General features: G+C 43.0%; 1 protein-coding gene across 2 annotated transcripts in view; it reads right to left on the reverse strand.

Moving 5' to 3' along the window:
* The window catches only part of lyst (lysosomal trafficking regulator), a 98,040-nt gene extending 80,251 nt beyond the window's left edge, over positions 1-17,789 (reverse strand). For both annotated transcript variants that reach the window (XM_047352423.1, XM_047352422.1), the window contains exon 1: positions 17,303-17,789. In XM_047352423.1, the coding sequence (XP_047208379.1) occupies positions 17,303-17,383 (81 nt within the window). In that variant the 5' untranslated portion in view covers positions 17,384-17,789. The remainder of the gene's footprint in view (positions 1-17,302) is intronic.
* Positions 17,790-18,075: the final 286 nt, after the last annotated feature.

An 18,075-nucleotide genomic window follows, 5' to 3' on the forward strand; every position in this document is an offset into this window, starting at 1 on the left:
ATAGGAGAGAACATCTATTAAAATCTTGCATATAAAAACAAAAAGACCAATTCTTTTCACAAAAAAATGCAAAAATTTGTATCTAAACATTCATAAAACAGGATTAAAAGGAATGATTTTGTAAAACGGTGAATAAACAAGTCTGTCTCTAAGTCTGTTGTGTTCCTGGCTTTAAATTCCAGCGTATTGTCCAGAAGGCGGTTTAAAAACTCACTTTTCACTTCACTTTTCCTTTGTTTACAAATAGCAGAAGTTGACCCTTAAGTAAGAACTGCTATAATATTGTTTGCAGGAGACAAAAAAGATTAAAAAAAATCTCAAAAACAATAATTATTCTTTTAATTTACATATTCTTATATTATGCTGGTGTATCAATTTGTATTTGTCAAAAGAATTAGCCAATTAAATTCGCTCAGGAATTTAGAAATGAACATTAGATTTTTTTTTTTCAGTCACAATGTAAATATTTAGGTTGGAATCTTGCACTGATAATAATTTTAATCAGACTTCTTACTTAATTTCCAAAAAACACAAGATAAAAAAACATAAATAGGATAATTTTAAACTGTTATGAAAAGTCAGGCCGATTTCTTGGGATCCACACTAACCTGGACTAGCGCCTTTTCCTGAGGACTCTGAGGAGAAACCATCCCTCTTCAGGCGTCCTGGTGAACTTCTACAGCTACACCATCGAGTCCATCCCGACCTTCTGTATTACAGCTTGGTGCAGGAATTTGTCTGTTGCAGACCAAAAGTTTGTTGCAGAGGGTAGTGAAATCTGCACAGTACATCTATGGGGCCTAACTTCCTGCTACTGAGGAAAGACTCCTGCCACCCAGAAGACAGACTGTTTGTCCTCCTGGCCTCTCGGAGGCGCTACAGAAGTCTCTGAGCCAGAACAAGCAGGTTCAGGAAGACTTTGTCCCCCCACTGCTTGACTCCCTGATCAAATATCAAGTAATCCATCTAAACTGACCAGGTAATTATTTAAATTTTACTTTTAGAACCACTTCCATAAAACCGTCTCTGAAGGAGTAATTTTGGTGACACATACATTGTACATATTTTTCTTAGTGAATTAAATTAACTAAAGTAGAGTATGATAATAAGGTGAATTTATGTCACTGTGACTTTCTTTGTGTGAAAGCTTTTAGTTTTAATGTTTTTACTCAGTGTAATACCTTTACTTTACATTTAAGTGTCTTTTATACTGGTAAATCCTGCAAGATGAAGGTGCAGAATAGACCACACTCACCAGGGTCAGGGAGGGTGACAGATGAACAGCTGAGACAACAACCCAGCCAAAGCACTGATGGGTTTGGTGGGCAGGTGTGTGGGTGTGGGTCACAGCACATCAGGGGGCTGAAAAATGCCATACGCAGGAGACAAAAAAGGAGGAAAAAGAAAGGAATGGATGAGAGACTGGAGAGGACAGGGGTAAAACATGAAAGCTGACATGATCACAGTGGTGAAAGAAACAAACGCAACAGATGAGAAGCAGGTATAAAAACGGGAGAAATACTGGCTGGAAATCAAAGCTGCAAGGCATCCAGGTCTGTTATTAATTCATATAAACTATGCCCTGAAGAATCCTGGACCTGGACTATTAAACAAATTTTACAAAACTTAATATCTAAATGGATCGGTTTGTCCCTGTGTTCTCTATGTACCCGTGGTTTTTTTTATTCCTCCAATTGGAAAAGAAAACCAAATGGTTCGAGATAATTTCCCAGCAACACGATTGTTTTTTCCCTCGAGGCTCTAATCCAATATTATAATGCACTGCACCAACCAGCCAGTTTGATTTGATAATGGAGACATTGCCAATACCAGCAAATGCAGCTTAGGAGGGAAAACGGTTCACAAATCTGTGTTTGACCTTCCCTGTGAAGTGATTAACATCTTTCATCATTTGCCACCAAACAATAGGGTTTTCTGGATAAGTGGAGATCTACTCTTGCAAATCCATTGCTGTCACTGTTAATAAAATAAGTGGGTCAAAATATATTTATGTTACCATTATGCTGTTTTACCCTTTGCATATTCATCTGACCACCTCAGAGGTCAGAGATCATTTTCTGCGACACATCTGCAGGTTAATCAGCCGGCGACTGAGTGAGACTATCCGCATACAACACGAAGGACAAACGGAGATTACAGAAAATGGGTTCTTTTTCGTAGATTTGAGCTTTTAAATTCTGTCTGTCGTGAAACATGCTGGTTCCCTTTCAGTCGATTCACTCAGTACAACACATGAGTATGGGATATCACGCCCTGCGTGTCCTGGCTGAAGCCACCTCTAATCACGCCTCCTAGGCAAATGACGTGATGACGACAGGTGACAGGCCCCGCCTGCACTATATACCTGTCCGTCATCATCGTCATTACTCAGTTCTTACGCTCTTCACCTCGCTAAGAACACCTCTTTGAGTCAGGCTAGCTAGCTGCTGCTGGTTAGCTCTGTGTCTCTTTTCAAAGGGCTACTTGGAATTAGTTCAACTGCTTTTGTTGGAGTTAGTCACTGCTGCCTGCTGGTAAGCGTGTCTGCCCGCAAAGCGCTGATTTCAAGCAGTTCGGTCTGGCTTTGTGGTTCGGGATGAGCACAAAGCTAACGCAAGCGAAGCAGAAGTCATCTATTCGTCCCTGTCCTCAGGGGTGCGGCTTCTCGCTTCATGAGAAGGACCAGCATGAGGCTTGTCCTGTCTGTCTCGGGATCGTTCACGTTCGCAGAGCGTTGGCGGAGCCCGAAGCATGTGCGTTCTGTCGCCAGCTTCGTCGCTCGACCCTGGAGAGGCGGGTTAAATTCCTCGAAAAGGTGCTGGGAGAGGCTGCTGTCTCACGGCGAGACCCACTGCTCTCCGAGGCGGGAAACCCAGTTTCGTCCGATTCTGATGAGGACGGCTTTTCGGTCGAAGTCCCCGCTTCCAGCTGGGCAGACCATATGGAGTATATTGATGGGTTAGCCGATAATGCAGGTGCTCGGTCTCAGCTTCAGCTAGAACCCCTTCAGGGAGAATAGGACGTACTGGACATCGGTTTGGATGTTCATGGTCTGTCCGATGATGAGGATGAGTCTCTGCCGAGTCAGGCTGCCGCTGCTGCGCCAGCAGACCCGGGCGACACGTCTTTCTTCTCTCTTTGCCGCCGTGCAGCTGACACACTGGACGTGGAATGGCCATCCCCACCTCCTGCGGAGAAGCCATCGTGATTCGCGGGGTTTTATCTCCCCTCGGAGCCGGCCGCAGTCAAGCATCATCTACCCATGTTCCCAGACTTTATCTCTGAGTTGACGTCTTCTTGGAACAAACCACTGTCCACCCGCGTCACGGTACCGGGTTATGGACAGTATCTGGACCTGGAAGGCGCCGAAAAAGCCGGACTGGTGAATCTTCCGCCTATGGAACCGTCTTTGGCAGCATATCTGGCCCCATCCCAAAATCACGGTGTGGGTGGTCCAACATCGCTTCCGTCTAAGCACTGTAGGTTCTCCGCTGCTCAATTGGAGAAAATCTACAAGGCTCAAGCGACCACCGCTCGTGCCCTGAGCTCCATTACCATGCTGCAAACATACCAAGCTATGCGCTTGGCGGAGCTTGGAGCCGCAACACCGCCGGAGAGTCCTGTGATGCCACTCTTGAATGAGGTGAGAATCACCGCTGACTACATCCTCCGTGTATCCCGCTGTGCAGCGCTATCATTGGGCAGAGGGATGGCATCGACGGTGGTTGCCCAAAGGCACCTGTGGCTGACGCTCTCTGACATCCCGGATAGGGATAGAGCTGTCTACCTGGATGAACCGCTGGTAGCCGACGGGCTGTTTGGACAATCTCTCGACGCCATACAGGCGAAATTCGAGCAGAGGAAAAAGCAGACCGAAGCACTGCGCAGTATCATCCCCAGGTGAGATGTGAGACCCAAATCCAGCTCGGGCACTCGCAAACCAGCTGTACCGCCACCCCCAGCGAAGAGGATGACGCGACCCATGAGCTTGAACCCTCAGACGGCACAGCCACAAAACCACGGCCAAGCTCCCCGAAAGACGGCCTGGAGCAGGGGTCCTCCTACGGGGCTCCAGAGGGACTCGACGTCCCGAAAGAAGAAACCACAGTCCTCCTAGCTGTGGGACTCGGGACTCAGGAGTTTCGGGAGCAGGGAGACATGTTTGCCAGTTGTCGGCGAGTGCCGTCCAAAAGAGGTTTTGCTGGTGTTGTTCGGGATCCCAGTCCCAAGAGGCGCTGCGTTTCCCCCACACAGTCTCCCAAGCACAATTTCCCAACAAATATATTTGCACTAAAAGCCCCCGGTTTGGGTGCGTTGAATGTGTTTCTGAGCACTGCAGTTGTTCCAAATGTTTGTATGGATGCTCCAAATGTTTCAATAAAGACAGTTTTTTCTATGAAAAAAAGTCAAAATCAAAGAGCTGCAGGCAACGGCCAAATGAGGCTGCACCTCTGTTGCACGTCGGTAGAGGGCAGCACCGTTCCACCAACAGTGCCGCAGGCCAGTCGCCTGGCTTCACGTCTCCATATGTGGCGCGCATGCGCACTCCATCCTTGGGTGGAGAGGACCGTTGCTGTGGGTTACCGTTTACAGTTTTGCCGGAGACCACCCCACTTTGTTGGCGTGGTAAACACGGCAGTAATGGCCCAAGCAGCAGAGGTTCTGAGAGAGGAGATAAATACACTGTTGGCAAAAGGAGCTATTCGTGCGGTTCCCGAGTCGGACATGAACAGAGGTTACAGCCGTTATTTTGTTGTTCCGAAAAAAGGGGGCGGGCTTCGTCCAATCCTGGACTTGAGAGTTCTGAACAAATACCTCCGAACATACAAGTTCAAAATGTTAACACTCAAGCAGCTTCTGAGTGTTATCAGCCCGGGCGATTGGTTCGCCACGATCGACCTGACAGACGCTTACTTTCACGTAGCGATACACCCGGACCACAGACAGTTTCTGAGATTCGCCTTCGAGGGCAAGGCGTACGAGTACCTCGTACTGCCTTTCGGTCTGTCTCTAGCGCCTCGCACATTTACAAAATGTGTAGAGGCAGCGCTAGCACCTCTCAGAGAAACAGGCATCTGCATTTTAACTTATCTGGACGACTGGGCTTTAATAGCCAGTTCCAGAGAACAGGCGACAGTGCAGCTGTCTCGGGTTCTGTCGCACATTCAAGCCCTAGGATTTTTGATAAACTCTCAGAAAAGCTCGCTGATCCCAAGTCAGCAATTTTCATTTCTCGGTCTGGAAATATGCTCCCTTACAAGCAGGGCACGTCTTTCCGACCACAGAGTGGCCGCGTTTCACCGCTGCCTCGCTCAGTTTCAGTTGGGACACAAACTGCGTTTCCAGACCATCTTACAACTGATGGGTATGATGGCATCTATGATTGCAGTAGTACCACTCGGTCAACTGAAGATGCGCCCATTTCAGCGGTGGACCCGCTCTCACCGGTTGTGTGCATGGCATCACCGCAGCAGAAAGCTAACAATAACCACTGCCTGTATGTCGGCTCTCAGCCCTTGGCGGGAACCAGGACTGTTGTGCCGAGGTTCGCCAATAGGGAGAGTAACCTTTCGCAAGGTGGTATCCACGGATGCCTCCCTGAGGGGGTGGGGCGCGTTGTGCGATGGCATGGCCGTGAAGGGGGTTTGGACACTAGTACAATCCAAACTCCACATAAACTACCTGGAGCTCTTAGCGGTTCTGCTGGCTCTGCAACATTTCTGCCAGGTTCTGTTAAACCAACATGTTCTGGTCAGGACAGACAACACCACTGTGATTTCATACATAAACAGACAGGGAGGGACTCGTTCACTTCCTCTCCTGAAACTATCTCACACCCTCTTACAGTGGTGCAGCACGCATTTTCTGTCTATCAGAGCTACTCACGTCCCGGGACGTCTGAATCTGGGTGCAGATTTGCTCTCCAGAGGCGGACCTTGGGTGAGAGAGTGGAGGCTTCACCCTACCGTGGTGGCACAAATATGGTGTCTGTTTGGGACAGCAGCAGTAGATCTTTTTGCCACCAGAGCCAACACCCACTGTCCTCTGTTCTTTTCCATAACAGATCAGGATGCTCCGCTGGGAGTGGATGCCCTGGCCCATCCATGGCCCAATGTACTCCTGTATGCATTCCCCCCAGTGGAAATGATACTACCTGTACTAGAGAGGGTGCGCAAACAGGGTCTGTCCCTAATTTTGGTAGCACCCCGTTGGCCTGCAAAGTCATGGTATTCCGAGATAATCAGCCTGCTGGCAGCAGAGCCGTGGCAACTCCCCGTTTGCCGGGATCTCCTCACTCAGGCAGGGGGGGAGATATTTCATCCACACCCAGAGATGTGGAAGCTGCATGCTTACCTGCTGAGAAGTCCAGCTTGTTAGCCAAAGGCCTCCCCCCTGATGTGGTGGCAACAATCCAGAATGCAAGAGCATCCTCCACTAGAGGCTTATACGCTTATAAATGGAGAGCTTTTGAGCAATGGTGTGAGGACAAGCACATTGTTCCATTTCAGTGCTCTATGGTGGAAGTTTTAACGTTTTTACAGGATCTACTGGATAAAGGTCTTTCCTTTTCCACAATTAAGGTCTACTTGGCTGCCATTTCTGCCTGCCATATTGGTTTTAATGGAGTCACACCAGGTGCTCATCCTCTGGCTGTACGCTTCTTAAAGGGGGTTCGTAGACTCAGACCTGTGATTAAACCCAGTTTTCCTTCCTGGGATCTCACATTGGTACTAGAAGCTCTTTGTGACCCTCCATTTGAACCTTTGGAGTCAGTAGATGTGAAGTTCCTTTCATATAAGCTTGCTCTGCTTCTTGCTCTGACAACTGCAAAGCGAGTTGGAGACCTCCATGCTTTGTCTGTAAATCCTACCTGCATACACTTTTCACCTGATGGTTCCAAGGTCACCTTGCGACCCAATGCAGCTTATCTTCCTAAGGTTATACCTTCGGACTACAGCTCCATGACTATGGAGCTTTCGAGTTTTTGTCCACCTCCTTTTGCATCTGAGGAACAAAGGTTACACTTCCTGTGCCCTTTACGTGCATTGCGTAGTTACATTGACCGTACTCAGTCTGCGAGGTTGTGTGATCAACTGTTTGTGTGTATTGCTAACCCAGCAAGGGGGAAAGCTCTGTCCAGACAAAGACTCTCCCACTGGATAGTGGAGGCTATTTCTCTGGCTTACAGCAACAGGGGTCTCCCAATGCCACGTGGTGTGAGGGCTCACTCCACCAGGGGCATAGCGACCTCCTGGGCACTATTTAGAGGGGTGCCCATGAGTGACATTTGTGCTGCAGCCAGCTGGTCTTCGCTGCACACATTTGTAAAGTTTTATCGTTTGGATGTGACAACCCCTTCTGTGGCTCACTCTGTTCTTTCTGCTGGGTCTGAAGTGCTGCACTAGTATGCAGTGTATGATCCAGGTTTGATGGCTGCTCTGCGGGGCGTTTATATATGTCCCATACTCATGTGTTGTACTGAGTGAATCGACTGAAAGGGAACGTAAAGTTATGCATATAACTACTGTTCCCTGAAGGAGAGTAACGAAGTACAACACATTGCTGCCCCGCTGCTCAGCTGGGCTCGGTGAATAGCGGCTATCGAACTGAGTAATGACGATGATGACGGACAGGTATATAGTGCAGGCGGGGCCTGTCATCTGTCGTCATCACGTCATTTGCCTAGGAGGCGTGATTAGAGGTGGCTTCAGCCAGGACACGCAGGGCGTGATATCCCATACTCATGTGTTGTACTTCGTTACTCTCCTTCAGGGAACAGTAGTTATATGCATAACTTTACAATTTGTAAATGCTTGCAGCCTTTTAGAAATCTCATTGTTAGGTTAAGGGGCTTCATTCTCTGGGTAATACACACAGAAATGGCATTTTAGTAAAGCCAGCAATGGTAACCATGCTAATTGATTGCATTTGATGCTAAAGACAGCTTATGATATGAACTCCGAGATAATTTTGTTTTTGATTTAAAATATTTCTAAAACCTTGCTCAACACTGACTGCTCTCTCACACAGTGTGACATCAACTCTGCTCCCAACGTAAACAACAACTAACCACTCTAACTAGGAAGGCTCGGAACATTTCCAGTGCTGGCTTATAAAATCTTATATTCTAGCTGTTCAAGAGAAATTAGAATCAGCTAAAATCAGAATCAGGAGGTCGAAGAATCTGAAAAGAGACACTCATATCTGAATTGAAAACAACAACAAAACTAATTCACTCCATTTGCATGAAAGAGATGCATGTTTGCAGTCTGAAACCTTTGGTTTCCAAACGTCTCAGATCCAGGAGCTGTGCCCTGCGTGGTGATCATGGGAAAACTGGTCATGGGAGTCTCATAGCTGAGTCATCCATGTGTTGGTACAAACTCTGCAGCTCTCTGGATAATTTACTAGACTACAACTTGGCAGCAGCAGAAAAGGAACCGTGATGCTGATTATGTAACAGCTTATTTATATTTGTTTTTTTCCTCTCTTCCTGTCAGAGACTCCTATTGATCTAATTTGATGTTTGGGTGATGAGCATCATGAGGAGCGCCCAACGTTCCACATTTCCTCCCAAACTAGGTAAAACTCCTAACTCACTCAGCTGAAAACAAAAAAAAAGCATACCCTGTCTCATTTGTCAATTTTCAGGCAGAGGACCTTTAGACTAGTGTTACTTAAAATTAGGACCTAAACATCCTGCTCCTGCCTCACTGTTACTCTGAAGGTGTTTTTCTTTCTTTTCAAAGCAGCAGCAGACTTAGTAACGTGTCTGTGGGTGGAAAAAAGCTGAGGCACAGCAGCGCAACGGTTCAGATGTCTGACTCAACCTAGAATAAGAGAGGTGAATTATTCATCCTTTCAGCTAGTTGGGTGGAACAAGTCAGCGATTGGTGTGAGATGGACTAAAACTGCAGGGCAGAAGGATGAATGCAGATGTGAAAAGGTCCTGCGGTTAGAGAGCAAAGTCTACGAACCTCAGCATAAATAAACAAGAAAAGGACATTGTAGAAACTAGAAATACAACAATGTGTGAGATTACAAATGAGGATGTTGAAAGCAGCCACAGCCTGGCTCAACAAGGTTTGGTCTGAAGCACTTCATTTCACTTGATGAGCAAACGGGTTATTCCCGGTGAATTAATATGAGTTAATAGGACAAATCACTGAAGTAAGCATTTTAGGCAGAGGTATATAACATGTTTAACAAATAACATGCAGAGCTCAAAATAACCACAAATGTACTTCATGTTCAACAGTAAGGAACAGATTTCTTCTTCTGCAATGTTTCACCACACTTTTACTGCAGTTCTCTTCAGTCGTTTGTTTGAAGGTTTAACAACCTTCTAATGATCCTTTGATAGTAGTTAAATGTCTCAGGCACACCTTCATTAGGTCAACTGTAAACTGAATTAGGGCTGCAAGTAACGATTATTTTGCTAATCAATTTATCTGTCAACGGTTTTGTTGTTTAATCTGATAGCAAAAGGTGCTTAATAGCATATTTTTTACGGAGTTTGAACCAGCTGAAGCAAAAGCTAAGCCACTTGAGGAGTCCTGGATAGAGCATTTTTACAGACAAAGAAAGTTGTTCAACTTAAATGCAAAATGTATTTATTGTTTCCACAAATTTTCACCTAATTATTGCTCTGAATGGGTTGTTCTCTCAGCAAATGGCATGTTTTAGAGTCTGTATACTCCAGTTAACGATTTGACCTATCCTAAATTAGTTGGCGATTATTTCAATAATCGATTAATTATGATTAATCCAATTAATTGCTTCCGCCCTAAACTGAATATTATTTAAGGTGGAGTTGGGTGAGGTGGATATTTACGATAAAACGTGCATTCCCCTGGAAAAGTATTCATATCCCTTGAACTTTTGTCAGCTTATAAAAAGAACCTAATTACCTATCGGAAAAAAAATTTTTTTTTCGATAGACCAACATAAATCAGCGCACGGTTGTGAAGTGGAAAAAAAATTAGACTTTGCTTGATTTTATTTTTAACAACTAAAAACTGAAAAGTGTGGCTGGGGTTTGTATTCAGCTATTTTGCAAAGCAGAATGGTTCATACATCTCTAGATGTGCAAAGCTGGTAGAGACATATCCCCAAATACATGCAGCTGTAACTGTAGCAAAAGGTGGTTATAAAATATTCATTCCAAGGGGGCTGGATACAAATGCATGCCTCATGTTTTAGATTTATGTTTGTGAAGATATATGAGAATCATATGTCATTTTCTTTCAAATTAACAATTACATATTGCTTTCTGTTGATCTATCCCAAAAAAATCACTCAAAAATACAATGAAGCTTGTAGCTGGACTGTGACAAAACATGGAAAACTTTAAGGGGTATGAATACTGAAATCCACATTTTATTAGATACCACCAAGTACTTTTGTAAAGTACTACATGGATCTAACAGTTACTTTAAAATTAGTTGTCAACTACTCTTTCTCTGGTGTGATTCAGAACAAGCAGGTTAGTTGGAGGAGTTACGAAACAGGAGCTTTTGGTTGCAGTTTTCCTGTTTCATGAGATGAAGCGTTACAAACTCTAAAAAAACACAAACAGTATTTCCAAATTGACGTTGTTTACAACTGACACCAACATATGCAGAGTAGCATCAATCAATTTTTCAGTCCCCAAAAATCTGCCAATTTTCTCTTGAGCTTCCCTCAGCTCAAATACTAAAGAATCTGATATTTATTTTCTGCATTTTTCATGCATCAAAACCGAAACTCTCACTCTTTTGGGCTGTAAAATCATTAAAAGCAGCACTTTTCCTGACATTTGTTTTAAATTTTGTCAAAATAATCTATACCATTACATCTATCAAGGAACTGGTAGCATATTTTTATGGTGTTTATTAAATTTATTTATTGAATTAAAGCAAAAGAAATTGTGATTTATTTCTGAGTTCATAAACTTTTTTTTAAAAAGACCCTTTTTTCCTCAAGCAGCAGAAAGACTTGTCTATGAAATCAGCATAACTACTTGCTCTGTGGGTATCTATTGCAATGAGACTCCATCCAAAAGGCTGAATGTTGTCTCCAAGCACACCACATTATGTGCATCCTCCCTGAGACTCTCCTTTGCTAACATACATATGTCCCCATTCCTTCATACACGAACAGAGGCCATCCTCATCCTCACCCAAAAACTGGGGGAAAAAAGTCCGGCGTCATAGGGCATGGAGCCAAATATTATCGCACTTTTCTTGAAGCAGGAGCAGCCAAAGATGCGCATAGATTTCCCGAATTTTATTGAAATTTACACAAACATGCTTGAATGTGTTATAAACACAGCTTGCTGAACTCGGAATTGGCCAGAATTAGTATTTGCAGGACAGACATCAACAAAAACAGGAACTGGTATCAGCCAGCATCTCTAAAACAAACCAAAACATTTAAGAGTTTTCTTATTTGATTAATGATTAAGGAGATGTCCTAAAAAATCAAGAACACTGAAAGAAGCAATCAGATATTTTTCCTCCACACTGTGCTCAACTGATTTTGCTCCCCACACACCATCACTGGCTGCTCTGCAAAGCGAAGCTGTAATACACAAATGCAACTTTCTGCTGTCCTGAAAGCTACAGAAACATGTATGTAACCCTTATGGTGACATACTGCAGGAAATACAAAACAGCAATGGTTTTCCTGTTTTTTGTGCAGAAACATGTTAAAAAAAATCAACAAATTGCTCAGAAACTCACCTGTCATCTCTATTCGGCAGTTGGTTTTTAATGTAAAACATCATTACATCTTACAAAGTGTAGCTTTGATGAAATACTAGAAATAGAAAATGCAAAGCACGTTTGAAGCTGCACATTGGAGAAATAAAGGTGGATCAGCCGTGCAATCTCTACTAGCTACTTAGTATTCAGCCTATTTTGCCAAAGGCTTCGCTTGAGAAGTTTAATCTTTAAACAAGCAATCAGGGCTTCATCACATCAAGACCAGAAAGCACTGGCAGAGGCGAGTAAAGTGACGACAAGAAATGTGGGTGTACTGTTTAACCAGAGTTTATCTAATACAGGAAGTTGTAACATTTTATCGACTTTACAGACATGAGACAGCTGTGAGAAGTTAAGCTGCACTTTGCATGAAAGATCATTTACATTACACCGCATCATGATCATTACCCTTAAAAACAAGGCAGAGGAGCTACAGAACAGTACTTACAAGACCGACCAGCCATAACATACAGAGTTACCAATAATCCAAGAGTGTGACTGACTTTACTTGACTTAACACGAGGAATCAGTTACAGAATCCAGATAAGGTGATCTAGCAGGAACTCACAATTGGCACACAAAGACAAAAAAAAAAAGCAAAGTGCCTCCACATTCTGAAACATCCTGTTTTCTCATAATGAAACTCTACATCTACAGGCAACAAAAAACCCGCTTCTTATGCTTGGCTCCAGCCCAACAAACCATTCTACTAAATTGACTCAGCTCATTAGGACACAGCAAGAAGGGAAACAGTCCCCACAGATATGAGTGCCTAAAGCAGATATCCCAGCAGAGAAAAACAATACTGCAGGTTCCTCCACCCTAAAAGGAAGAATTTTTTTAAAGTGGGAGTAAATACCCTTAATTATTTGAATTTTGGAATGTAAATACACCTATATAGTGTAAATGCTAAATATACAATGGAAAAACTCATCTGGGTTAGCGAAAGTTATTTATTGTATCTGTGGTTCTCAATGTGATTTATTTAGCTCTTCATTATAAACAGATGAATGTTTTGACTCTAAAAAAGGAGGAAGTAGAACAATCTGTCAGATAATTTCTTTTTCCAATAAAATCATCAGCTGACTATGTCGTGATGAGAGTATGGGTAACCTTGAGGTCATTTTTAACCATCTAACAACAATGAACCTCATTTTGCTGTAAATATGCTACAGAAAAAGCCAAATGGAAAACAGATCCAGCACACTGTGAGAGAATGAATCCGCTTTGAACACGTGCTGGCACTTTGCAAGAACAAAATTTTATGTATCTTATTTTATGTGACAGACCAAACTGCATAACTATGAATTGGACAAAAACTGATGCATGGTTTTCAATATTTTTACAGCGCGTGACCCACATATGAAGGCCTTAGTCCTCAACGCAGCCCGTTAGGGTTCCCGTGGTGTCCAGGCCCGTTGACCTTTGCTGGGTTTCTTCCACCTCTCTGTGTGGAATAAAACACTGTAGAACTCCCTTTGAATGTGATTACAAGTTTTTGCGGCATGTCTCAACCAGCTTTGCAAAATAGTTGAAGCTCAGTCTGATTGGATGGAAGGTGTCTGAACATCAATTTTCAAGTCTTGCCACTGATTCTCTAATGAACTCAGGTCTGGACTTTAACTGGGTGATTTGAAGACACTGATATCCACTGATGTATGTAGCTCTGCCTGTATGTCGTCCTGCTACAAGGTGATTCTTTGTCCCACTCACATCTTCTGGTGCTTCTTATAGGTTTTCTTCCAGCACTTTGCTGTTTTTAGTTCCATCCATCTTCACATCATCTCTGCTGGAGAACAGCATCCCCACAGCATAATACTGCCAGCACTGTGTCTGACAGTGGGGATTGGTGTTTACAGGGTGATATGTATTGCTTGTTAGTTTTTCTCAGCACATAGCCGTTTGCATCATTTTGGTCTCATCTGACCAGACCATCTTCTTCCACATGTCTGCTGTCTTCCCTACATGGTTTGTGTCAAACTGCAAACGTTTTATGGTTTTATTTAAAGAATGGCTTTCCTCTTGCCATCATTCCATTAGATTAGTGAAGTTCACAATTCATAGTTTGAGTAGTGGATCTGAGCAGCGCCTCCAGCGTTACCATGGGCTGCTTCTCTGATTAATGCTCTTGTTTCTCGGTCTGTCTCTTTACGTGTACAGCCATCTCTTGATAGGTTTTCAGTTGTGCTCCGGTCTTCATGATTTTATTTAGGGGTATCAGAGTAAAGCAGACTGAATACAAAAGCACGCCATGCTTTCAGATTTACATATCCAAAACAATTTAAACCATGTGGCAATTTCCTTCTGCTCCACGGTTTTTCACATCTCCCACAAAATACGAAAATAATGTGAAAAAAACATGAACACTTCTACAAAGAAAGCTAGGGAGTTTATCAAGCTAAAAACAATAAAGGCAGAGAACATGGCAGTGGCTGAGGGGCTGGTGTTTTTACACTTCTTTTAAACAAGCTTCCTCATCAGCTTCTGCAGAAGGAAAGTTCATTTACCCCCCATATTTCACAGCAAAGCGAGACCACGGATTCAGATGCAAAAGAGTGGGGTAGAGTTCTCCTGCTCGGACATTTCCCATGATCACTGTCTTATTAAACTTGCATGCTTTCTGCCACAAAGAAAAGACATCAGCGAAGGTGAGATGGCATCAGTAAACTTTACAGTGAGCTGTTGTGAAAAACATCATTAGCCTGTAGCGCAACAGTAGCCATGTGATCACTACAAACTGTCACAATGTATTCCCCACATCAGGCTCAGTCAGGAGGGAAAGGTAGCATCCCAGCACTCTGGAGACAACAGCCGCGTTCAATAAACCTTCTCTGTGTGTCTCGTTCACTTAAATGCCCATGCTGCACAAACTGACAGGTGCAGACAACCACAGTTGTACCAAGGGGACCCATCATAAAAAAATGGGACAGATTAAGTTATAGGATTAAAAGAAAAAGCAGAGCATTCTTTGTGTAAAGGAGGTCCACAAGAAAAAAAAGCTCATCGGTTTCATGGATGGGAGCCTAATTCAGATCAAAGAGCTTACCAAAGCAACTAAAATACCCCAAATGGTCTGCCTAAAGAGGACAAAGTGCAATTTATTTTTAGGTCATTAAAAATCTTGTTAACCTTAAATGTAACATAGAAAGGAACAAAACGCACAGTAAACTCTCAGGCAAACTGTTTTATGAACCTTTTGATCTATTCATTTCAGTTTATTTATATAGCGCCAATTCACAACACATGTTGTCTCAAGGCACTTCACAACATTCAGGTACATACATTCCAATTAATCCTAATCATTGAACAGTGCAGTCAGATTCAGTTATTTATTCAAATTGGATAAAAAGTTTTTCAATCTAATGAAACCCAGCAGATTGCATCCAGTCAGTGACTTGCAGCATTCACTCCTCCCGGATGAGCATGTAGAGACAGTGGACAGTCACTGGCGTTGACTTTGCAGCAATCCCTCATACTGAGCATGCATGTAGCGACAGTGGAGAGGAAAAACTCCCTTTTAACAGGAAGAAACCTCCAGCAGAACCAGGTTCAGTGTGAGCGGCCATCTGCCACGACCGACTGGGGGTTTGAGAGAACAGAGCAGAGACACAAAAAGAACAAAGAAGCACTGATCCAGAGGTACTTTCTATGGAAAGGAAAAGTAAATGTTAATGGATATAGCTCCTTTAGTCGTTAGACCTAGAAAGAAAGAACAGATAAACTCTGAGCCAGTTTTCAAGGTTAGATTCTGAAAAAGAGCACATAGAGTTAGTTACAGTTAAGCTCAGTCAATCACCATATCTAGGAGAGAGAAAGGGTTAAACACTAAAAGACAGGGCTATGTGGATCTAACTTTAACATCAACACCTCTTGGGTATAGCGGCTCTGTTTAACCTGAACTAAAGTTTAGCTGTTCTGATAGGATTTTTTCCAACATTTCCTCATTTGCATTCTTCAGCTAAAGACACGGTATGAGGAGAGATTACAAAGGATCTCAGTCAGGGTAAGGGTGCAACAGAATCCACGGCATCCACGGGGAGTGGTGGCCTAGGAGAAAAAAGGGGAAACAGTGAAGAACAGGATTTGTCTCCAAAACTGATGAAAAGACAAACTGGCAAACTGGTCAGAGATGCTACCAAGAGGCAGAGAGCAACACTGTAGCTGCAGGCATTTCTGCAGCTCCTTTGACCAAAAAAGCACCATGCCAACTGTGAAACACAGCAGTAGCAGCATCGTGCTGTGGGGTTATTTTTCTTCTGATGTAACCAGGGTTTTTGGTAAACTGGATTAAATTATGAACATATGCTCCATATAGCAGTCAGTTTTGACCCCAAATTTCCAGGCGTGTGCTCAAACGCTGATGATGAAGAGGGATTTCATTTTATAGCATCACAGTGAGTCTATGCATACATCACAAATCAAATAGACAGGTTTCAGCTAGATTTGGAATGGATGAGCTAACGTAAAGAACTGAATCTGACAGAAAACCCGTGGGGTCACCTGAAGAGGACTGTGGAAAACAGATGTCCTCACAGTCTAACAGGTTTAGAGAACTTTTGCAAGGTTTATTCAGTAAAATTGTACTAACATATGCGTCACATTAAAGGTGTAAAAAACATCAAAAATTTTATTTTTTGGCATCGTTTTTTACATTTAAAAATCTGGCATTTTAACTGCGATGTTTACTGTTGAGAGATACTGTATTACCTATTTAAGTGTGTGCATGTTTGTCTGATCAGTGGACCGACTCACAGTCTGATCCTAATCCAAGTCTCGTGATGCGATTGCTGTTCTGCTCCAACAGAACGAGGGGAACACAAAACAGAGCATTTCTGAACAGCTCACACCCCTTTCGGACAGATATGCATAACACAGTAAATGTTACGAACCAGCTGTGGTTTACACCTGCTTCGATGTCTACTCTGACTCACTTTCGAGCGTGCACGTGCTTATACTTACACCCTCATGACATTTCTTTCTCCAAAGGTCGAATCTAGGGAACGTAAAGGTTCTAAAGCAGGTTTAGGACAGATCATTGGAAGATTCATGCCGGACAAAAACTGACACACCTTTTAATAAATAAACATTTTTGAGCCTGTGAGTTTTTGATCATCTTCTAGTTTTAAAACAAAAACACAGCCTCTTATTCAGCCACGGCTTGAGAAACATTTGAAACATGCCCCTTAGAACAATAACACACTGTTGAACACAATTCCTAGGGGTTTCTGACTTTGGCAATCCAAAAACAGGAGTAATTCATGGGATTTAGTAAGAATGCCTGAAAAATGTTTTCCACAGCTGATTCATGTAACCTTGTTGAACATCTCCTCAGGCTTGGAATCTCATACCAGAGCAGACATAATATGACTCAAATATTCCGAGATAGTATTTCATGAGTTCAACATAAAAAATAGTGGATATGCATCAATATTAAAAAAGATAAACTCGTTGATGCATTTTTTTTTTTTTTGGACCACCGGCTTGCAGTGTTGCATTGGTAAGGATCACCACCACCAAAAGACATCCAAGAGGAGTCATATACTGCTGAGGAGTCTTACCTGCAGATCCGCTCCCTGCAATCTACAGTCCATATACTTTTCCCACGCATATGACAGATCGGTCTGCTGTAGATGGGCCATGACTTCCAAACCTCCAGGTTCTCCAGGCGCTTCCCGAGGAAATCAGGGATTTATATCAATCCTTTCTTATCCCCCTGGAGGCTGGAAGCACCCCGGAAAAAGCCCCAAAGGTTCTCCTGAGTCTTTCATTGCAGATTCATGATTCACTGCACCGCTCAGCTGCTTTTAGAATCGGGCTCCTGGATGAAAATAAATGATGTTACGGGGTATTAAAGCAAAAAAAAAAACAAAACTAAAATATTAGCCGTCACAGCTACTTATTCTTAGAAAACAGCTTTCGGGTGAACTAATAGTTAAATACAGCGCGCCTTAACCTGACTTGAACCCGAAAACGTCGGTCTAGCGATCCTGTCGCACTATAACACAACCAAAACAAAACGGACTCAAGCTAGCTAGCAAGGTACCGGACTAGCATCGATTTATCGGCGATTACAAACCAAGCCATTTCCGCTGAAGAGTTTCCTCCAAACTAAAAGCACGTCGTAAATAAAATAAAAACAGTCTTTTTTAATAGCCTACTTTTATTTGTCCTTTGGTTGTAAAATTCACAGAGTATCAGCAGCAAAGTGATAGACATAATAAAAGAATAACAAAAATAAAGTAATGAAATATTGTAAAACAACGAAATAATTAATATTGTAGTGCATTTATTGAAAGAATCTCTAGTATGAACTAATTTTGAGTTTGTGTTG

This window comes from Girardinichthys multiradiatus, chromosome 22 (genome assembly GCF_021462225.1).
Source record: "Girardinichthys multiradiatus isolate DD_20200921_A chromosome 22, DD_fGirMul_XY1, whole genome shotgun sequence".
Taxonomy (NCBI): domain Eukaryota; kingdom Metazoa; phylum Chordata; class Actinopteri; order Cyprinodontiformes; family Goodeidae; genus Girardinichthys; species Girardinichthys multiradiatus.